Source organism: Malaclemys terrapin, chromosome 2 (genome assembly GCF_027887155.1).
Source record: "Malaclemys terrapin pileata isolate rMalTer1 chromosome 2, rMalTer1.hap1, whole genome shotgun sequence".
NCBI lineage: Eukaryota > Metazoa > Chordata > Testudines > Emydidae > Malaclemys > Malaclemys terrapin.
The window spans coordinates 259,663,907-259,687,327 of record NC_071506.1 but is presented as its reverse complement, the minus strand read 5'-3'; the positions used below and the strand labels follow the sequence as shown (position 1 = coordinate 259,687,327).

Below are 23,421 nucleotides of genomic sequence, written 5' to 3'. Positions count from 1 at the left end.
GCTTGAAATATGAGGAGACCTCAGTAGAGTTCATTTACCTATTAGAATATTTTCTTCTTAGTTTTTGTGAGCCAAAACGTATTATCTTTCCAACACAGTCCTTTGGTCATGTTTGAAATACTTACATAATAGCATACCTCTAGTGAAAGAGTGAGTACTCTAGACTTGATTTTAAACAAATAGGGAGGAACTCGTTGAGAATTTGAAAGTAGAAGGTAGCTTGGGTGAAAGTGATCATGAAATCATAGAGTTTGCAATTCTAAGGAAGAGTAGAAGGGCGAACAGCAAAAATAGAGACAATGGATTTCAGGAAGGCAGATTTTGGTAAGCTCAGAGAGCTGATAGGTAAGGTCCCATGGGAATCAAGACTGAGGGGAAAAACAACTGAGGATAGTTGGCAGTTTTTCAAAGGGACACTATTAAGGGCCCAAAAGCAAGCTATTCCGCTGGTTAGGAAAGATAGAAAATGTGGCAAAAGACCACCTTGGCTTAACCACGAGATCTTGCATGATCTAAAAAATAAAAAGGAGTCATATAAAAAATAGAAACTAGGACAGATTACAAAGGATGAATATAGGCAAACAACACAGGAATGCAGGGACAAGATTAGAAAGGCAAAGGCACAAAATGAGCTCAAAGTAGCTACAGGAATAAAGGGAAACAAGAAGACCTTTTTATCAATACATTAGAAGCAAGAGGAAGACCAAAGACAGGGTAGGCCCACTGCTTAGTGAAGAGGGAGAAACAGTAACAGGAGACTTGGAAATGGCAGAGATGCTTAACGACTTCTTTGTCTTGGTCTTCACTGAGAAGTCTGAAGGAATGCCTAACATAGTGACTGCTAATGGGAAGGGGTTTCAGAGTAGCAGCCGTGTTAGTCTGTATCCGCAAAAAGAACAGGAGTACTTGTGGCACCTTAGAGACTAACAAATTTATTAGATCATAAGCTTTCATGGGCTACAGCCCATGCATATAGTCTATGTGCATCTGAAGAAGTGGGCTGTAGCCCACGAAAGCTTATGCTCTAATAAATTTGTTAGTCTGTAAGGTGCCACAAGTACTCCTGTTCTTAATGGGAAGGGGGTAGGTTTAGCAGATAAAATAAAAAAAGAACAAATTAAAAATCACTTAGAAAAGTTAGATGCCTGCAAGTCACCAGGGCCTGATGAAATGCATCCTAGAATACTCAAGGAGCTAATAGAGGAGGTATCTGAGCCTCTAGCTATTATCTTTGGAAAGTCATGGGAGACAGGAGAGATTCCAGAAGACTGGAAAAGGGCAAATATAGTGCCCATCTATAAAAAGGGAAATAAAAACAACCCAGGAAACTACTGACCAGTTAGTTTAACTTCTGTGCCAGGGAAGATAATGGAGCAAGTAATTAAGGAAATCATCTGCAAACACTTGGAAGGTGGTAAGGTGATAGGGAACAGCCAGCATGGATTTGTAAAGAACAAATCATGTCAAACCAATCTGATAGCTTTCTTTGATAGGATAACGAGCCTTGTGGATAAGGGTGAAGCTGTGGATGTGGTATACCTAGACTTTAGTAAGGCATTTGATACGGTCTCGCATGATATTCTTATCGATAAACTAGGCAAATACAAATTAGATGGGGCTACTATAAGGTGGGTGCATAACTGGCTGGATAACCGTACTCCGAGAGTTGTTATTAATGGTTCCCAATCCTGCTGGAAAGGCGTAACGAGTGGGGTTCCGCAGGGGTCTGTTTTGGGACGGCTCTGTTCAATATCTTCATTAACGACTTAGATATTGGCATAGAAAGTACGCTTATTAAGTTTGCGGATGATACCAAACTCTGAAGGATTGCAACTGCTTTGGAGGACAGGGTCATAATTCAAAATGATCTGGACAAATTGGAGAAATGGTCGGAGTTAAACAGGATGAAGTTTAACAAAGACAAATGCAAAGTGCTCCACTTAGGAAGAAAAAATCAGTTTCACACATACAGAATGGGAAGAGACTGTCTAGGAAGGAGTACGGCAGAAAGGGATCTAGGGGTTATAGTGGACCACAAGCTAAATATGAGTCAACAGTGTGATGCTGTTGCAAAAAAAGCAAACATGATTCTGGGATGCATTAACAGGTGTGTTGTGAGCAAGACACGAGAAGTCATTCTTCCGCTCTACTCTGATCTGGTTAGGCCTCAGCTGGAGTATTGTGTCCAGTTCTGGGCACCACATTTCAAAAAAGATGTGGAGAAATTGGAAAGGGTCCAGAGAAGAGCAACAAGAATGATTAAAGGTCTTGAGAACATGACCTATGAAGGAAGGCTGAAGGAATTGGGTTTGTTTAGTTCGGAAAAGAGAAGACTGAGAGGGGACATGATAGCAGTTTTTAGGTATCTAAAAGGGTGTCATAAGGAGGAGGGAGAAAACTTGTTCACCTTAGCCTCCTAAGGATAGAACAAGAAGCAATGGGCTTAAACTGCAGCAAGAGAGGTCTAGGTTGGACATTAGGAAAAAGTTCCTAACTGTCAGGGTGGTTAAACACTGGAATAAATTGCCTATGGAGGTTGTGGAATCTCCATCTCTGGAGATATTTAAGAGTAGGTTAGATAAATGTCTATCAGGGATGGTCTAGACAGTATTTGGTCCTGCCATGTGGGATGACCTCTCGAGGTCCTTTCCAGTCCTAAAATCTATGAATCTATGAATAAAAGAATGAATATGTATGGAGAATTTATTATGTGAGAAGCCCTGGAAGTTTTTGATAAAGAGGAAGGAGCTGGGATTTCTGTTGGTGGACACTTCTTAACTAACTTCAAGTATGATGCTCTTCGCTGCAACCATCGATGCAATGAATGTAGAAGTCAGTAAAAACTGCTAGTGAGAAATATGTATTATTTCTGAATGTGGTGAAAACTAAGTGGATTTATGTTGAAACAATAACAGGATGCAAGTGGACGTGACAATTTAATGGTCAAGTGGTAGAGGCAGCAGATAGGTGATCCCAGATAATTAGATTTATCTAATGAAGGAGTCTACACCAAAAAAAATTAGATCACTAGGGATGGCTTGCTCAGCCATGGTCTTCCTTACGAAAGTGTGGAAAAACCACGGCATCTTGGAATGTACAAAGGTTCAACGGGTGAAAAGCTTAAGATTTCTCCATCACTACTTATGAGTGGAATCCTGGGGAACAAATGCTGCTGACAAGAAGAAAATTGAAGCCTTTGAGATGTGGTGCTGGTGAAGACACTTGTATCTCCTGGATGGGAAAGACAAAAAATACGTTGGAAATATTATTGGAGAGAAATCAGCAAGTGCAAGCTTACATACTTGGGCCACAGCTGGTATAGAGAGAATAATCTGGAGACATTTATCATGGAAGGAGTGGTGGTGGGTCATTTGTAGTAAGGAACAACCAGCATAGAGATAAATAAATTGTGTGCGGCCTATCATTGGGAGATCAGTTGCTTAGTGTGCAAGAGAGTGATGGATCAAAAAGGCTTTCAAAATTTCTAAGATGTCACCAGTATTCAGACAGGAATAAATGGATTTTACTTACTTACGTACCTACTTCTTAACAAGCTGGAGTTCATTGACTTGAGTAGCATACTGATTTAACTTCTAGTATTGTTAATGTGCTCAGTACTTACTCAGTACTTGTTCTGTGGAGGCTGGCAAAGACTTATGCATCACCATTTCTGTAGTCTTCATGGAATGAGAGGGAGATAATTTGAATCAGTGTTCACTGGTATATCATATAAGATTCATCTTTATAAATTTTTCTTTGGTTAATTTAAACAAAAACAATAACTGGAAGATCTTCCATCCAATGTCAAGGGGTTCCATGTCTCATGTCTTTCTTAGTAGTCATACATTTCTTAGTAATGCATATTTGTTTTTGCCTATTTCAGTGATCGCTGTGGAGAAGACCCAAACCAGAAAGTAATCCATGGGGTTATTAACTCCTTTGTTCATGTTGAACAGTATAAGAAAAAATTCCCCCTAAAGGTAAAAATGCATGATTGCTTGGTGTATTTTTAATTGTGAATTCTAATACTTTAATACCTTGTATTATTTGTCCTTGATTAGACTTTCTTGATTTAGTTTTATCAGGAAATTTTTGAGTGTCCTTTTCTGAATGAAACAGGGGAGTATTATAAACAAGAAGCTTCAAACTTATTGCAAGAGTCAAACTGCTCACAGTATATGGAAAAGGTAAGAAGCCCCACTTTGACTTGCATCTATTGTGTGTGTATATAAAATGTAAAGGCAGAATACAGAGCAAGTTAATTACTTTTTATACAATAGAATATGTAAAAATGTTAATTATTTTAGAAGGGAAAGATTTTTGTACTAATTTTCCTCCTGGTGGTACAACTCCATGCACTCAAAATGAAAAATAGGTGTTTTTTATTTTGAAGACATGTTAGTTTCTACAATTCTGTCTCATTGCCTTGGCCAATGAGAACACACATATGGTGTACTTTTACAGAGTGAACATAGATATCATAAGGATGGGAGATAGGCTTTCCAGAAACCTTATTAAACAGCTTATGAAATGAATTGTATTTAAAGAACATAAATTGGCTGACAAGATAAAAAATGAGGAATTTTCTAGCTGTCTGCACTGCAGAAAGTTGTTCCATAATTATTTCCCCTTTTTAATTGTCTTCTACCTCTATCATGTTTATTTTATTACCTGTTTTGCTGTATACATTTTTGTGCTTTCTTGTTGCTCTGGGGTGGTTATGAATTTTTGTTATGGGTAATCTAAGTAAATATTACTACCCAAGCCCTTTATATTGCTTTTTTGGTTTCAAACTTTACAGACATTATACTCTGATTAACTGATAAATGTGGATAATGTGTAATCCTAGATTTTAAAAATGACTTCAATTCAGCGAATCGCAATCCTAGTGTAGTAATTTTCAAGAGTGTAATAATGCCCGGGTTATGGGCCTGAGTTACAGGCAGAAAGTTAGTGTTGCCCAGAGAGAATGAGGAAGGAGGTGACTGTGAGGGAGGAGAGAAGCAAATTAATAGCTCAATTTTAGCCATGTAAACCTTCAGCTGATGGCTAGACATCCACGAGGAGATGTCAGAGAGATTCTGAGATGGTAGTTGAATGTATTTTGTGTATGAAATTACCCAGATATAAGAGGGAGAAGAGAAGGGGACCAAGGACAGAGCTCTGTGGAACTCCCGCAGAAAGTTGGAAAGGGGATGAGGAGGAACCTCTGCAGAACATGCTGAAAGAGCAATAAGAGAGGTTGGATGAGAACCATGAGAGAACAGGGTCAAGAAGCCAAGACAGAATAAAATTGCAAGAGGAGGAGCATGGTCAGCAGTGTTAGATCTGATAAACTATAATGAGATTTGGGCCTAGTTAGTAGTTGAGTCACCAATGCAAACAGGAATTAATGCAAGAAATAAAGTTAATGATTCAGTAGGTAGCACTCTTCTCTCTGAATTAGCATTGAACTAATGCCTCAGTGTCATGCACAAATTCAAGTTTGCCTTCTTCCTACTTAAATTCTCAAATCATACGCAATTCTCCTTTCCTCTCCTAAACTGTTCTGTAGTATTTATCTGTTCTATAGCTTGAAACTTTGTGTATAGGTTTTAGGTAGATTAAAAGATGAAGAAATGCGATGTCGGAAGTACTTACACCCCAGCTCATATGATAAAGTAATTCATGAATGCCAGCAGCGAATGGTAGCTGATCACTTGCAGTTTCTGCATGCAGAATGCCATAATATCATCAGACAAGAGAAAAGAAGTGGTAAGTCTCACAAAATATTAAATGTGTTGTGTATGTTGTTTTGCTTTGCAATTGATGATTTAAACAGATAGAACTCTTCCCTCTGCATTAGCACTGAACTAGTGCAGGAGTGGGCAAACTTTTTGGGCCGAGGGCCACATCTGGGTGGGGAAATTGTTTGCAGGGCAGGGGGTTGGGGTGTGGGAGAGGGTGTGGGGTATATGAGGGGGCTCAGGGCAAGGGATTGGGGCAGAGGAGAGTGTGGGATGTATGAGGGGGCTCAGGGAAGGGGGTTGGGGTGCAGGAGGGGTGCGGAGTGTAGGGGGGGCTCAAAGCAGGGGTGCAGGAGGGGTGCGGACTGCGGGAGGAGGCTGAGGGCAGGGAGTTGTTGGGGTGTAGGAGGGGTGCGGCAGGGGGCTCAGGGCAGGGGGTTGTTGGGGTGCAGGAGGGGTGTGAGGTGCAGGCAGGAGGCTTAGGGCAGGGTGCAGGATGGGTTTGGGCTCCAGCCTGGCGCTGCAGCGGCCCGCACCGAGGCTAGGGCAGGCTCCCTGAATGCCTGCCCTGTCCCCGGCCCCGCGCTGCTCCAGGAAGCGCTGTGGCTCCTGGAGGAGAGCGGGGGTGGAGGGATCTGTATGCGCTGCCCTTGCCGCACCTCCAGGTACCTCCCCCGAAGCTCCCATTGGCCGCAGTTCCCTGTTCCTGGCCAATGGGAGCTGCGGGGGGCGGTGCCTGGTGGCATGGGCAACGCACGGAGCCCTCTGCACCCTTGCCCGGGGGCTGCAGAGAAGTGGTGCAGGCCGCTTCTGAAGCACGGCGCGGGGCCTGCAGCGCCACGGGGGGCAATCCCCCAGGCCGTATCCGGCCCGTAGGCCGTAGTTTGCCCACCCCTGAACTAGTTTCTCAGTGTCCTGGACAAATTCCAATATTCTCCTTCCCTATCTACCTACCCAGTCTCTGCTTTAAAATAGCATAACTTGTAAGATTTAGTTCCCATATTACTTTTATTTATGCATTTCCAAACAGTACTAGTTTCTCATGATTCCAGCTTTCTTTGGAAATGAGGAAGAACAAGTCTCAGATAACCCTACTGGTCCTAAGTGTTGGTACATCTGCCTTTTTACATGTGGCCGAGGAAATTCCCCCAATCTCAAACTTTCCTAGACTGCAATCCCCGGATGCTTTCTACCCCGACCTTGGTCTTCTTGCTAAGCAGATACACTGGGTCCTTTCAGTAGCTATCTCAAAGTAGTAAGCACCTTTCAAGGCATGGGAAAAATCCAAACTCCTTTTTTTCTTGTAGCAGCCCCCTAATAAAGTTTATCCTGCCTCTTACTATGTGCTCTTCAGATTATTTCTTCTTTGAGTGGCCTTTGCACATTTCCCACTATTGGGAGTTGTACCTTTGTTGCTAGAATCTTGTAGAAGCAGTGTTTACTGCTAGTCAGATTCTTGTTCATCCAATGAAATATCTATTTCCTTGGCACCTGATGGTGGTGTTACTTTAGGCTTCTAATTCTGTAAAGATGGGCTGGGAACTTAAGATGGCCTCACTACGTCCTGTGTGGATGCTGATGGATATTTATAAATAATTCTTCTGGAGATTTATTATATTCCTTGCTTGTTTATGTAAAGTAGGAATTGCTGGACACATTCATTCTACTGTAAGTCTGTGTCTGGGATGCAGAAATATGAATTTCTATCTATTAATTTGTTTTGTGTTCCTTGACACTGGCTTGTAATAACTCACCAAGAGGAGAGAGGGATAAAGCAGCATTCCTATCACAAATATTCCAAGCTACACATTTTCAGGATTAAAGTTCGGTATTTTATATCACATTTTCTTTAATCAGGTTTTTCTATTGGATGGTAGACTCCTTTTGCTGTCTCCTAGGAAATAATCACTTAGATATTTTAAAAGTTTTCTAAGCTGATGTGGAGCAAAGTGGGAAAAGTCTAGCAGAGGACACCAGAGCTCTCTTGTCAGAGCTCTCTTGTCATTTGCCACCTGTTACCTGCTGACATGGAGCTCTAGGAAGATAGAAGATAGGAAATAAATTATCCCAGTGGTGTTCTACCTTTTTCATACTGGGGCACTACCTCTTGTCACTCCACTCCTATTTGGAACTCTTTCAATTTAGCAATATGTGAAGTGCAGATTGGTTGTAACTCCATCAATTACCAGGTGAAAATTGATATGTGTTTCAACCGTCATCCTTCCTTTTCCTGCTTTTCGCTTTATCTTTTGTCAAGGCTGCTTCCCCACTCTGAACTTTAGGGTACAAATGTGGGGGCCTACATGAACTTCTAAGCTTAACTACCAGCTTAGATCTGGTCCGCTGCCACCACTCCCAAAGTGCTAATTCCCTTCCCTGGGTAGCCTTGAGAGACTCTTCACCAATTCCCTGGTGAATACAGATCCAAACCCCTTGGATCTTAAAACAAGGAGAAATTAACCATCCCCCCTCCTTTCTCCCACCAACTCCTGGTGGATCAAGATCAAACCCCCTTGGATCTAAAAACAAGGAAAAAATCAATCAGGTTCTTAAAAAGAAGGCTTTTAATTAAAGAAAAAGGTAAAAATCATCTCTGTAAAATCAGGAGGGAAAATAACTTTACAGGGTAATCAAACTTAAAGAGCCCAGAGGAATCCCCTCTAGCCTTAGGTTCAAAGTTATAGCCAACAGAGATAAACACTCTAGCAAAAAGGTACATTTACAAGTTGAGAAAACAAAGATAAAAACTAACACGCCTTGCCTGGCTGTTTACTTACAAGTTTGAAATATGAGAGACTTGTTTAGAAAGATGGGGAGAGCCTGGATTGATGTCTGGTCCCTCTCAGTCCCAAGAGCGAACAACCCCCAAAACAAAGAGCACAAACAAAAGCCTTCCCCCCACCAAGATTTGAAAGTATCTTGTCCCCTTATTGGTCCTTTGGGTCAGATGTCAGCCAGGTTACCTGAGCTTCTTAACCCTTTACAGGTAAAAGGATTTTGGAGTCTCTGGCCAGGAGGGATTTTATAGTATTGTACACAAGAGGGCTGTTACCCTTCCCTTTATAGTTATGACATCTTTAGTTCAATATTTAGATTATTTATTTCATAAGATTTTTCAAGGAAAAGGACCGTTTAATTTTAATTTTGGTAAAGCAGATTTATGGTGCTAAGTAAATGTTAATTTAGAGTAGTGGATTTTTGAAATATATTGTGTAAAAAGTATGTCTTTATTGCAGACATGGCAAATATGTACACTCTGCTTCGTGCTGTGTCAAGTGGTTTACCTCATATGATTCAGGAACTACAAAACCATATCCATGATGAGGGCCTTAGAGCAACCAGCAATCTTTCTCAGGAAAATGTAAGTTTCCTGTGGCAGCTGAGTTAACCTATCCTATTACATTCCTGAAAATCTTTGTTTTCTTCCCTAGGCTGATTTAGTTTATTGCCTACAGACAAGTGGTGGCATTGAACAGAAACATCAGTATCATGTTGTAACTTATAAAACACCCTATTAACCATTGTTGTTTTTTTAAATCTTGTTTGTTATATAGATTTGGAACTTTGTGCACAAATTGCAGTTTTTGATCAGCTCTCAGTTGTGTAATGCATCAATTCAGGCTTTTTAATTTTTTCTTGCTGGATCAACTTGATCAATATTTTTTTAATAATTGTGTAAAGTCGTCATGGCAAATAGCCTTCTGCTGTTAAAAGGTGCTCTTGTTCTGCTAAATTTTGTTCCTAGACGGTTGTTAATGGGCTGTTTTGGTTCATTAGGAAACAAAAATATCACTTGGTTTGATTAAATGTTATTTATTTGTAAGTATGGGCATCCTGTGCTAGTACCAGGAAAGTCTTTTTCACTTAGTTGCTGTATAGTAGCAGCTGTACAGCTGCATAATCCCACATTTGCATCAGAATTTCTGAAAGTACTTTGACTATTCAGTTGTTCTACTAAAATGTTTTTGTTAAACCTGATTTTATTAGTTCATTTTTTTTAAGTACTCACTTCTTATATCCACACGTGGAATGTGCTTGTGACACTGCTGTTGTAGAAAAGCAGGGCTTCCACCTGCAGTTCTGTTCACATGTTTATACAGCACTACTTTCAACTTGGCATCTAGATCTAATGTTTGCTTTTGGAGGGCAGTTCCTGTCATACTTTTTAAAATTAGAACTCTCAGCCCACTTTTCTAGAAGGTGGTACTGTTGTTTAGACTCTCAAGTGTCAATATGCAGATGCTACCTTGAAGAAGAAAGCTGACTTATTTTAATAACTCTGGTTTCTCAAACATTGCATTTGCATATTCACATTATATTCTTCTTCAGAGTACTGCCCAAAGATTTTAGGATTTAGAGCAACTGCTCCTAAACTTTATAGGGTTAAACGTAACTTACTTAAAAAATTTGTTGTGAAGTAAACGGATGGAGCATCAAGCTCATATACCGGCATTGGTATGTGTATCACAGTTTGGGAACCGCTGGTTTAGAAGAGAGGCTTGGGGTTGACATCCACTTATAATCTTAATTCTGAAAGATTGATGCCACATTTCATGCCATGTTTTGGTGCTTATTTCTAAGGGAACATCTTCTCCAGGCCATTCCCAAAACTCAACAGTGCCATGGCTGCATCCTACTAGTGTGAATATGCCAGAGAAACTGTCTTTTAGGCCTGGTCCACACTAACCCCCCACTTCGAACTAAGGTACTCAAATTCAGCTACGTTAATAACATAGCTGAATTCAAAGTACCTTAGTTCGAACTTACCATGGGTCCAGACGCGGCAGGCAGGCTCCCCCGTCAATGCTGCGTACTCCTCTCGCAGAGCTGGAGTACCGGTGTCAACGGCGAGCACTTCCGGGGTCGATTTATCGCCTCTAGACAAGATGCGATAAATCGATCCCAGAAGATCGATTGCTTACCGCTGGTCTCATAGGTAAGTGTAAACCTACCCAAAGACTCAGTTACTTGTTAGTGACTTTGATTTTTGGTGATAATCTTCCTCCAGAATAACCATGGCAATCTATTTATATTAATTTTTTACAGTTTTGTATAGCTATTGAATTTTTCAATAAACCTGTTTTCTGTATTGTGTATTTTTAGATGCCAACTCAGTTTGTGGAGTCAGTTTTGGAAGTACATAGTAAATTTGTTCAGCTTATCAACACCGTTTTGAATGGTGACCAGCACTTTATGAGTGCCCTTGACAAGGTAATTTTTCACAATATAATAAACACTGCACTCCAGAATATGTAATCCTTTTTTTTCACCAGAGTGTAGTAGAGTTCGTTGTTCAACAATAAAACAATACCTTGGAGGGAACTCTCATGGAGTTCTCTTGTTTTAAAGCAAAGGAAAAAAAAACTTAAGTAATTTAGTACTCTCAAAAACAGATCCTGTGTACAAAGGAAACAGTCACGTTTTTTCCAACCATTGGTACTCAAATTTGAGCTTCTAGGAGTTTTGTCCATTTTTGTCACATCATATATTTTGTTAATACAAGGCTTTTCAGGAGTTTGTAGCCATATATCAGGATGTTGCTGAACCACATGCTGCACTGTGCAGAGGAGTTACAAGTTTGACCATATTCCTGTACAGATGAGTTTTCGCTTTAAGCTTCATAATGTAATATAGAAAGTTAATGGTTATCTGTGGTGATAAATATTGCCTATATCATATGTCCATTAACTGTTTGTTGAATTTTGAAGCTTAAAATCCCATATCTACATATACAGAGTATAGACAAGGTTCCTTCCAGAGAAGGCCTCTGTAACCCCTCTCCTCCAAGGACATCATGTGATTCAGCAGTGTGCTGATGTTCAGCACTATGTCCCTGTGGAGCCTATAAGGAAAAAAAAACAAACTCCAAACTCCTGGAAAACACTAAAAACACAGGAGCAGAGAGCCTCAGTGAAGCCCTTCTGCTTGATTTCTTTGGAAAAGAACTTGTGACCCAAAAATCCTTGAATGTATATGTAGTTCACAGGAACTGGTGTATTGTATTTTTTTGGTTTTGCATATACTCAAATTGTGTTGCAATTATTTCAGTAAGACTTAAATATGAACCGCTCTTCAGAATACTAATGTTCACAACTCTGTTACTCTTCTCATCACTTATGCCCTGATTCTGAGTTATCATTAATTCCCTTTTCTTCTCCCTCACATTCAGACTCTCTCCAGATCTCATCTTTACCATAATGTTTCAAAGATATGCCTCTTCTGCTTCTCCCCATAGTCCTTTAGATGCTGAGATACTTTTACAGTCTGCAGTCTCCCCCTGAAGTTCAGACATATGCTACTAACTTAAGGCTTTGCCACTGCTTCTTGATTCTAATTTGCTCTCTCTTTTCACTCCCCACTGTGTACTCCCAGGCCAAATTATGCACTCTTCTGATTTCTCATCTTATTGCTCCCTTTGTGTTCTCCCACGCTCATGTTTGTTCATCCTGCTCTCTATTTTTGGAACATCTTTCTTCCTCTTCACCTTGCATCCTCTCTCCTCCTTTGCTTTCCTAATCAAAACAATTCTGTGACCTTGCTTTCCAAAGCTGACTTGCTCACCTGTGCTATTTACTCCTCCCCTTTGGTCCTTCCACAGTCTCACTTAATAAATATCACCGCTTACGATTTGCTCATCGTATAATGTTTCACATTGTGTGTCAATCATTATCTCCCTCTTCTTGTCCATTTTTCTGTTCTGTTTGTCTTTTTTTAGGATAGTCTTTGCCCTGAAGAACTTGCAATGTCTTCATACCTCTATATAAATCACCAAAGCAAAAGTTAAAGTATTTCTTAAAATTTTTCTTTATTGTGTATTTCTACATAGGCTCTAACATCAGTAGTAAACTATAGGGAACCCAAGTCGATCTGCAAAGCACCTGAGCTGGTAAGTAACAAATATTGTGCTGTAATAGTCGTAGTAGTTTAAAACAAAAACCCAAACCCTCAAACCAGTCATTATTAACACATGGTCGCCAAATTAAAATAATTTTCACTTACTGAATCATCTTCAAAAATCTTTTTTAAAAATAGGCATTTAACCTATTTAACCCACACAAAATGTGCATGTTCTGGGCACACAATTTTACATGTTTTTGTTTCAAAATATGGCCCTTTGTTTCTTGTTTGTGTCATTTGTAATCTGAGCTCTGTCAGTCATGTTTTAACCCATATTTAATTGTTGCAAATACTTTCAAACACTGTTGTTCTCTAGCTTGACAAGTAGATTTTGTTTTGCTTTTTGTTTTTTTTTACTTGAGCTGGCCAAGTATTGTGACAATTTGCTGAAGAAATCAGCCAAAGGAATGACAGAGAATGAAGTAGAAGATAAACTTACAAGTTTCATTACTGTTTTCAAATACATTGATGACAAAGACGTTTTCCAGAAGGTAACCTCCAATTTTTAGTAAATGTTAAACCAAAAATGTAATTTATCTAAAAAGCTTTACATTGGATATTTGTGTTCACATTATTTTTTAAAAAAATCCTCACAGCTAAGAAAATATTTTGCTTACTTTGTTTTGTTTCATACAGTTCTATGCCAGAATGTTGGCAAAACGATTAATTCATGGTTTATCTATGTCTATGGACTCAGAAGAAGCCATGATTAATAAACTAAAGGTAATATGAACTATTATTTCAAAATAATATAAATAGTAGTAATAACTGTTGACGCATGTCTTGTTTAAGAGGGGTCAGCAAAGGGTGCCAAAATTAATTCAGCAATTGGTGCTGCTGTTGCCAGTAGGTGATATTAAGAATTGCAACGTCATCTGTTCTGAATTCATGTACTGATACGCACAAAACCCGTTACTTGGAAAACCCCAAATATCATAAGTAGTTCCTTATTTTGGGAAGTTGTATAAAATGTGCCACTTGATCCATATTTCCATAATTGTAGTACCAGTCAGTGAGCAAAACTAAGGCAGTCCATTCTAAATTTTCAGTTTTGTAAGTTAGTATTGGGCATGGACAATTTTTAGAAATAAATTATGTAGAAAAGCAACCCTCTTAAGACAGGTTCTATAATTTTACATATGAAGGCAATATTGACTATAGATGACAGGGCATTAGCAATATAGAAATCTGTAAATCAGTACTGTTTTGTGGATGTATTCATAATTTAATTTTTTAAAATAAATGTGTCTAATATATTAAAATAATTACTTTACCTATGATACGTATTTAAATATTTCATTACAGCAAGCCTGTGGTTATGAGTTTACCAGCAAGCTCCATCGAATGTATACAGACATGAGCGTTAGCGCTGATCTCAACAATAAATTCAACAACTTTATCAAAAACCAGGATGCCATTATAGATTTGGGAATTAGTTTTCAGATATATGTTCTACAGGTACTAATGAATAAATTATTGCTGTTCAGTTGTTTATATTGGTTTCTTGTATTTCCATAACAAATAAACTATTATCTAAAATCTAACTAATATGAATATTTCTCAGACTGAAATTGACAACTTATGAATTTGATATCACTGTTTAACAATCCTGTGATATAAAACAGCCTATTATTCCTCGCTTTTTTAAAAGATAGTCTACTCTCTGTACTGCATAATGGTAAGATAGAAACAAAGGCCTTAACAGTTTCCTTACCTAGAGCAAAGGCATCACAGCCGTACGCATTTTAGTGAATCATACAACTCCTTTTCTAAGTCATATGTCTTATATCTTGACTTGAACTATAGGACCATTTTTTAAGAGGAAGATTTTGTTTAGTGTATATGCTCCTTGGAGCTCATTTTAACATGTTTAACATGTTGGAATGCTAATTTTTTTCTCCCCCCTCACTTCCCCCCAACTCCAGGCTGGCGCATGGCCTCTAACTCAGGCTCCTTCATCAACGTTTGCAATTCCTCAGGAACTGGAAAAAAGTGTACAGATGGTAGGTTAGTAGTTTCTTGCAAATTTGTAGCAAATTTAATAATACTTCATTAAAATCTCAAACAAAAAGCTGATAATTGTTTTTGTGAGGTCACTGTGTCTGTCAGATGTATACCTAAACCACGGTTATCCAAGCTCCAGTTATCTGAAATGTGAATGGGTTCCCCAGATGGAATTCTGATTTTTTTGAAATTCCAAGTTTTCACATTTTAGCTGTGCCCCTCTAGCTCTTCAAATAATTGAAATTTATAGGTACATGTCTCTGAGCTCAAATGCTGATTTCTTATATTCAAGGGGAAAAGATGATCTTTTCTAATGTCAAATCTTAACAGCACATGTAAGTATCTTGTCCTGTGATTCAGAGGAGCCCTTGAAAACCAAGATTCTGACTGTTCTGCATGAAAGCTCTTTCACTTTTCAGAACAGTATGGGTTTGCCCTGTGCTCCTTGCCTTTGTCCAAAAATCTCCATCCACCGCTATTGGCATTCAGAATGCTGTATGATTTGCTTTTTGTCCTCCATCCTAGAAGTGGCATCATTTCAGAGGCCCTGTATTTTTATTACGTTCTTGTATTCTAAATTCTAGTGTTATGTACCCTGTATATATTTAAAATATACAAAATATCTTATGTTGACCTCTGTCAACATGTATGTGGGTTGTGAAGCTCATTGGAAAGAAAGCATATAGAAATGAAAAATATTTTGACGTTATCAGATGTACTGAATTCTATAGAAGTGTACATGTACACTTTCAGGATATAATCTTAAATTGATGTCTAATGGAAAACATCTATATTTGCTGTAAAGTGTCTTTTTGCTACTCAATAAAAGTGTTTAAAGTGTTTTAATGAGATATTCCAATTTCAACTTTAGTGTATTAAGCAATATTAAATCTTGTAATACATCAAACAAGAAAATATTCTCATACACTCATTCCACCAATCCTGGCACTGCTGGGAAGTCCCACCCCATGGCTGTTATAACTGATGCAGTTCTCTCTAGAAGATTCTTGGAGGTGAATATACCACCTTTTATTAAAAGGTGGTTCCTCAACATGCTCCTAGTTACACAGCTTTTGCAGCAGCTTTCTCCCTCAGACCTATTAGGAGGCCCCTTTTACTACTGTTATTAAATGGGAACATTTTTAGGCTCTTCCTTTTGTCTCTTTCTTCCCTCACTGGCCTTAAGATCCACCAACAGAAATACCCACCCACAAAAGGTCTCCACTATTCGCCAATGAAAGCAGCTTTGCCAGTCCACTCCTTCACCACTTGCACCCATATTATGCTCCTTTTTCCTATGCTGTCAACAGCTATGCCTCAGCTTGCTAAACTAGCAACACCCCCACTCAGCAATGATTCCAAAGATGTCCTGTGAGGGCAAGACTAAGGAGGAGTCAAGTAGTCCCTACTCCACTTCTGGAATTCCTTCGTTTTTGATTCTCTTTTTAAATAATGGTCTGATTCCTTCTTCATTGCCTTGGGCTTCTGTCTGCTCCCTTTTAGCACTGCCTTTCTTTTCCTCTTCCCAAGAATTTTTATTGTGCTCCAGGTTCTTGAGCCCCCATGTTCCTCAGATAGTACAGTGACAGGAATTGGATATATGAATTAATGGCTACCTTAGTTATGTTTTTGGGCAAAGGCAATGTTTTTCCCTATTTCCCAGGACTCTCCAGTGTAAGGTCCTGCCAGGATTCTTTTTAATTTCTGGACACTGTTCCTCTGGGTTTTCAAGGGCCTTCTCCTTTAGTACGCACCACACTTCTCCAGAGATTCAAAGGCAAAAATGTCTGGGGGAAAAAGACTAAAACCTCAGAAGATTGTAAGCTTTTGTGAGTTAGATTCAGATATAAACTGAGCACCTTACCTTAGTTGGTGTCTTGTCATTAAAGGCTTGAAAATTTTCTTTTTTCCCTGTTTCCCCGGGCCTCTGAAAATAAAGCCAATAGGGACGCTACCTGAAGCATGTTGCCCACCCCTCGAGACCTTTGATACTGAAAGCTTGAATCCATTTTCAAGGAATTAGGATTGCTGTTCCACAGCCCAGATCAAAGCCACAATATGTCTGGTTACTTCTAGAGCCTCACTGTCTTACCTAAAAGCCTTCAGTAAAATGTAGGTAAAACGTTTCTTAAAGGTCTCTATGATGATACATGCTATTTGAGTTCTGTGCTGTGTTCCACATATAAACAATATTTCAATTGACCATGATTCAGGCTCACTTCACAGGTGGTATGTTCTTTGGAGGAGATTCTATACATCATGATTGAGGAATCCTGAGATCTGAATGAGCTTGAGTTTCCTTGAGTGAACAAGGAAAAAATCCCAAAACCAGATTTAGGCAGATTTGTCTTTCACTCAAAGTATCTTTTCTCTCTTTTCAGAGCAGACCCAGAGGTTACTATTCTAGATGCTCTTTCCAGAAGTGCAGGCTTTCAAACCCCATGCTTCTGTCAAGCAACAATGAAGAGTGGTTGGCTCACACCCCACGTCTGCCCATCAAGGAGAGACTAAATCTATGTTCTTTGAGTGCTTGCACGTGTCCATTCCTATGTAGGGGTGTGTGTGCCCTGAGCACAGTTGCTGGAATATTTTTCCCTTAGTGGTATTCGTCAGGTTGGCTCTAGCACCCCCTGGTACTGTGCGCTAATAGTGCCAGGTATAAGGGGCACTGCTGAGCTCACACCCTTCAGTTCCTTCTTACCACCCGTAATGGTTGCTGGAACTTCCCTCGTTGCTTCGGCAATCTTTTCCAGTGGCTTCCTCTCATTTGTTGCGTGTGTGTATATATAGTTATAGTAGCTGGTTAGTTTGAAAATAGTTTTAGTAATCTTTTGTAACCGAACACCTCTAGACTTATTGAAGAGGCTTGTCTACTCCCTGGTGACAAGGTATGCCTCCCTTGGTCACCAGACTTTAAGCCCTGCTCTTCTTGTCCCTTTCAGCCGGGAAACGAGAGGCTGAGACTTTTGGACTTTTGCTGGGCAGTATCCTGAAAGTAGATAAAATATTAGAACTAAGACTTACCAATGTATCTGATCCATATTTGAAGCCTGGCATCAGCTGTAACAAAGGCTCAGTCAAGGGACTGCCTTTAGGTTTATCTGTTTTTGAGAAAAAGTTCCAGCAAAATTTCAGGTTTAGACAGTGGCACAAGGAGCTTGGAGTATCTCTAAGGAAGAATCTACTGAAGTCTCACCCCTGTATTTCTAGATTTCTTCATGCAATCTAAAGGATCGGACTACCCATACACAGTTGGAAATGCAGTCTGGTTTTGCAAGCCTTGTTGCAACTTCTATTTGAGGAACTTTTGGGCTGTTTAGCTGCTTTTTTTGAGCTTTTGTGGAACTGCTAACTTTATCCAGAGCATCAAACTAACTTTTCTTGTTACAATTACCTTTAGCCCATAGGAGAAATGAACTTGAAGATATATCTGTTAAGGAACCTCTCCTGCAGTCCGTTCATTACAAAGGGGTCCTGTGAACCATTCTGGAATGTGTACTCCCTGTGAATTTAGTTTTTCATTTCAGTCAAGATATTTCGTTTCCTTCCTAGATCCCTCCCTCATTCTCTTCTTTACAATTTACTAATTCCCAGCAGTGCCAGGATTGGTGGATTGCATATGGTGTGAGAAATGGGCAATTTGTTCCTTACCTGTAAATTGGTTTTCTCATATATAACAATCCACCAATCCTTTATTCCCTTCTTAAAGTTACTGTTTGTTATTGATAGGAAATTACTGTTAGAAGTGGATGCTTAAGCTTTAGAAGAATCTACTGGTAATATGAAGTACCCACTGCCTATTTAGACTGGGAACTGGATTCCAGGAATCTTCTAGAGAGCCACCTCAGTTACAAGAGCCATGCTCAAGACTTCCCAGCAATGCCAGGATTGGCAAATTGTGTATGTGTGTGTGTATATATGTGTGTATATATGTATGTGTATGTATGTATGTATGTATATATATATATATAATATGAAGACCAATTTACAGGTGAGGAACAAAATTGTCCCATAATAGTGGGAAGATACTATTAAGGACTTTTTTTTTTTAAAGGAAAAGAGGAAACATTCATTTTGTTCATTTCTAAGTGAACATCTTTGTACCCTTGGGCCTCTTGTCATCTTGTGTATATTTTCTGTGTGTGGCTTTGTAATATGAGCATGAGAAATGTATATTGAAATGTCATAGATTCTAGGACTGGATGGGACCTCGAGAGGTCATCGAGTCCAGTCCCCTGCCTGCATGGCAGGACCAAATACTGTCTAGACCATCCCTGATAGACATTTATCTAACCTACTCTTAAATATCTCCAGAGATGGAGATTCCACAACCTCCGTAGGCAATTTATTCCAGTGTTTAACCACCCTGACCGTTAGGAACTTTTTCCTAATGTCCAACCTAGACCTCCCTTGCTGCAGTTTAAACCCATTGCTTCTTGTTCTAGCCTTAGAGGCTAAGGTGAACAAGTTTTCTCCCTCCTCCTTATGACACCCTTTTAAATACCTGAAAACTGCTATCATGTCCCCTCTCAGTCTTCTCTTTTCCAAACTAAACAAACCCAATTCTTTCAGCCTTCCTTCATAGGTCATGTTCTCAAGACCTTTAATCAATCTTGTTGCTCTTCTCTGGACCCTTTCCAATTTCTCCGCATCTTTTTTAAAATGCGGTGCCCAGAACTGGACACAATACTCCAGCTGAGGCCTAACCAGAGCAGAGTAGAGCGGAAGAATGACTTCTCGTGTCTTGCTCACAACACACCTGTTAATACATCCCAGAATCATGTTTGCTTTTTTTGCAACAGCATCACACTGTTGACTCATATTTAGCTTGTGGTCCACTATAACCCCTAGATCCCTTTCTGCCGTACTCCTTCCTAGACAGTCTCTGCCCATTCTGTATGTGTGAAACTGATTTTTTTCTTCCTAAGTGGAGCACTTTGCATTTGTCTTTGTTAAACTTCATCCTGTTTAACTCAGACCATTTCTCCAATTTGTCCAGATCATTTTGAATTATGATCCTGTCCTCCAAAGCAGTTGCAATCCCTCCCAGTTTGGTATCATCTGCAAACTTAATAAGCATACTTTCTATGCCAATATCTAAGTCATTGATGAAGATATTGAACAGAGCCAGTCCCAAAACAGACCCCTGCGGAACCCCACTCGTTATGCCTTTCCAGCAGGATTTGGAACCATTAATAACAACTCTCTGAGTATGGTTATCCAGCCAGTTATGCACCCACCTTATAGTAGCCCCATCTAATTTGTATTTGCCTAGTTTATCGATAAGAATATCATGCGAGACCGTATCAAATGCCTTACTAAAGTCTAGGTATACCACATCCACAGCTTCTCCCTTATCCACAAGGCTCGTTATCCTATCAAAGAAAGCTATCAGATTGGTTTGACATGATTTGTTCTTCACAAATCCATGCTGGCTGTTCCCTATCACCTTACCACCTTCCAAGTGTTTGCAGATGATTTCCTTAATTATTTGCTTCATTATCTTCCTGGGCACAGAAGTTAAACTAACTGGTCTGTAGTTTCCTGGGTTGTTTTTATTTCCCTTTTTATAGATGGGCACTATATTTGTCCTTTTCCAATCTTCTGGAATCTCTCCCGGTTCCCATGATTTTTCGAAAGATAATAGCTAGAGACTCAGATACCTCCTCTATTAGCTCCTTGAGTATTCTAGGATGCATTTCATCAGGCCCTGGTGACTTGCAGGCATCTAACTTTTCTAAGTGATTTTTAACTTGTTCTTTTTTTATTTTATCTGCTAAACCTACCCCCTTCCCATTAGCATTCACTATGTTAGGCATTCCTTCAGACTTCTCGGTGAAGACTGAAACAAAGAAGTCATTAAGCATCTCTGCCGTTTCCAAGTTTCCTGTTACTGTTTCTCCCTCTTCACTAAGCAGTGGGCCTACCCTGTCTTTGGTCTTCCTCTTGCTTCTAATGTATTGATGAAAAGTCTTCTTGTTTCCCTTTATTCCTGTAGCTAGTTTGAGCTCATTTTGTGCCTTTCTAATCTTGCCCCTGCATTCCTGTGTTGTTTGCCTATATTCATCCTTTGTAATCTGTCCTAGTTTCCATTTTTTATATGACTCCTTTTTATTTTTTAGATCATGCAAGATCTCGTGGTTAAGCCAAGGTGGTCTTTTGCCACATTTTCTATCTTTCCTAACCAGCAGAATAGCTTGCTTTTGGGCCCTTAATAGTGTTCCTTTGAAAAACTGCCAACTCTCTTCAGTTGTTTTTCCCCTCAGTCTTGATTCCCATGGGACCTTACCTATCAGCTCTCTGAGCTTACCAAAATCTGCCTTCCTGAAATCCATTGTCTCTATTTTGCTGTTCTCCCTTCTACTCTTCCTTAGAATTGCAAACTCTATGATTTTATGATCACTTTCACCCAGGATGCCTTCTACTTTCAAATTCTCAACGAGTTCCTCCCTATTTGTTAAAATCAAGTCTAGAACAGCTTCCCCCCGAGTAGCTTTTTCAACCTTCTGAAATAAAAAGTTGCCTGCAATGCAGTCCAAGAATTTGTTGGATATCTGTGCCCTGCTGTGTTATTTTCCCAACATATATCCGGATAGTTGAAGTCCCCCATCACCACCAAATCTTGGGCTTTGGATGATTTTGTTAGTTGCTTAAAAAAAGCCTCATCCACCTCTTCCACCTGGTTAGGTGGCCTGTAGTAGACTCCTAGCATGACATCTTCCTTGTTTTTTATCCCTTTTAGCCTAACCCAGAGACTCTCAACACTTCCGTCTCCTATGTCCATCTCTACCTCAGTCCAAGTGTGTAAATTTTTAATATATAAGGCAACACCTCCTCCCTTTTCCCCGTCTATCCTTCCTGAGCAAGCTGTACCTATCCACACCAACATTCCAATCGTGTATCATCCCACCAAGTTTCAGTGATGCCAACAATGTCATAGTTGTATTTATTTGTTAGCACTTCCAGTTCTTCCTGCTTATTACCCATACTTCTCGCATTTGTGTATAGGCAGCTAAGATCCTGGTTTGATCTTTCCTCCCAGTTTTGTCCTGACCCTCCTTTCTCTCTGCCAATATAGCCCACGCTCCCTCTCGTTTCCGACCCCACTTACCTGTGGGCTTTGCTCACCTGTCCCCGTCGAACCTAGTTTAAAGCCCTCCTCACTAGGTTAGCCAGTCTGTGTCCAAATAGGGTCTTTCCCCTCCTCGAAAGGTGAACGCCATCTCTGCCTAGCAGTCCTTCCTCGAATAGCATCCCGTGGTCTAGGAAGCCAAAGCCCTCCTGGTGACACCATCTTCGCAGCCAGGCATTCACCTCCATGATGCATCTGTCTCTGCCCAGGCCCCTACCTTTGACAGGAAGAATCGAAGAGAATACCACCTGCACTCCAAACTCCTTCACCCGTACTCCCAGAGCCCTGTAGTCACTCTTGATCCGCTCAGTGTCACACCGCGCAGTATCATTCGTGCCCACATGGATGAGTAGCATGGGGTAGTAGTCAGAGGGCTGGATAATCCTCGACAATGCCTCCGTAACGTCTCGGATACGGGCTCCCGGCAGGCAGCATACCTCCCGAGATGAAATGTCAGGGCGACAGATGGGCGCCTCCGTCCCCCTCAGCAGAGAGTCTCCGACCACCACTACCCTACGTTTCCTATTCGCAGTGGTGGCAGCAAACCTCCCAGCCTTAGGGTATGAGGCTTCTCCTCCTTTACTGTAGGGGGTGATTCCTTCTTTCCTGTATCAAGAAGAGCATAACAGTTACCTATTACCATGGCAGGAGGGTTCGGAGCAGGGGTGGAGCGTTGCCTGCTGCCAGAAGTAACCAGCTGCCAGTGTCCACCCTGAGCCATCTCCTCCTTCACCAGTGGTGTATCAGCAGTCCTGTGTACTGGGACAGCTACCTCAGCTGTCTCCACATGGACACTGTCAAGGAATTGCTCGTGGATTCGGATGCTCCTCAACCTAGCCACCTCCTCCTGTTGCTCTCCCACCTGCGGTCTGAGAGATTCCACCAGCAGGCACCTCTCACATTGGATGGTCCCCCCAGCCTGGATATCAGTAAGTGGAAATTGCAAGTTACAGTCTCTGCAAAACCACACCAGGATCTGGGTAGAAGCATCCATGCTCAGGCGCTCTGTCTGGCTACAGGCACAGGTGGAGGAGACAGAAGCAGTGCTGGCACAGGTGTTGCGGGTCTTCCTAACCATCGTAAACCTCCCTCTGTCAAATTCCCGTCTGCAGCCCCCTGTCCGCTGAAAGGGTTGTTTAAGCAAAAAGTTTTGAATGTAGTCTGTTTATAGGTTTTAAGGGGAATAAAATGTCTTAAAATAGTCGCACCAAAAATCAGTTTCCAGAGCTCTCAATGTGACACCTTTCACAAGCACTAAAATGTATGTAAAAACATAACGGAGGAAGACATGAACAAGATTATCAGTGTGTTGAAGAATATTCTTCAGCGATTTTTCAAGAGACTGATGATTTTAAGTGCTTCAGTTTTTGGGTGTCTAGTTTGATGTCCCTTAAAAAGGAGACTATTTTACAAGTGGTGGGTATTCAGCACTTCATGAAAATCAGACACCTTCAAATTCAGTGAGGACATCCAGAAATTGAAGCACCCACAGTCACTACTCATTTTTAATAATCTTGGCAATTAGATCTTGATAACTCCGTTGTGGCAGGCCTGAGATCATATTACTCTCTATAAACATCAAAATAGTAGTGAAATTTGCTTGCACTTTAACCTTGCTTCCACAGAGACACCTCTGAAAACTGGGGTGGAGTGGGTGTGATT

General features: G+C 40.3%; 1 protein-coding gene across 3 annotated transcripts in view; it reads left to right on the top strand.

The window, feature by feature from the left end:
- Positions 1-23,421, top strand: part of CUL2 (cullin 2) — a 98,920-nt gene that overhangs the window by 52,443 nt on the left and 23,056 nt on the right. For all 3 annotated transcript variants that reach the window (XM_054020956.1, XM_054020954.1, XM_054020955.1), the window contains exons 7-16: positions 3,884-3,980; positions 4,077-4,187; positions 5,592-5,754; positions 8,963-9,087; positions 10,830-10,937; positions 12,553-12,612; positions 12,986-13,114; positions 13,260-13,346; positions 13,929-14,081; positions 14,549-14,626. In XM_054020956.1, the coding sequence (XP_053876931.1) occupies positions 3,884-3,980; positions 4,077-4,187; positions 5,592-5,754; positions 8,963-9,087; positions 10,830-10,937; positions 12,553-12,612; positions 12,986-13,114; positions 13,260-13,346; positions 13,929-14,081; positions 14,549-14,626 (1,111 nt within the window). The remainder of the gene's footprint in view (positions 1-3,883; positions 3,981-4,076; positions 4,188-5,591; positions 5,755-8,962; positions 9,088-10,829; positions 10,938-12,552; positions 12,613-12,985; positions 13,115-13,259; positions 13,347-13,928; positions 14,082-14,548; positions 14,627-23,421) is intronic.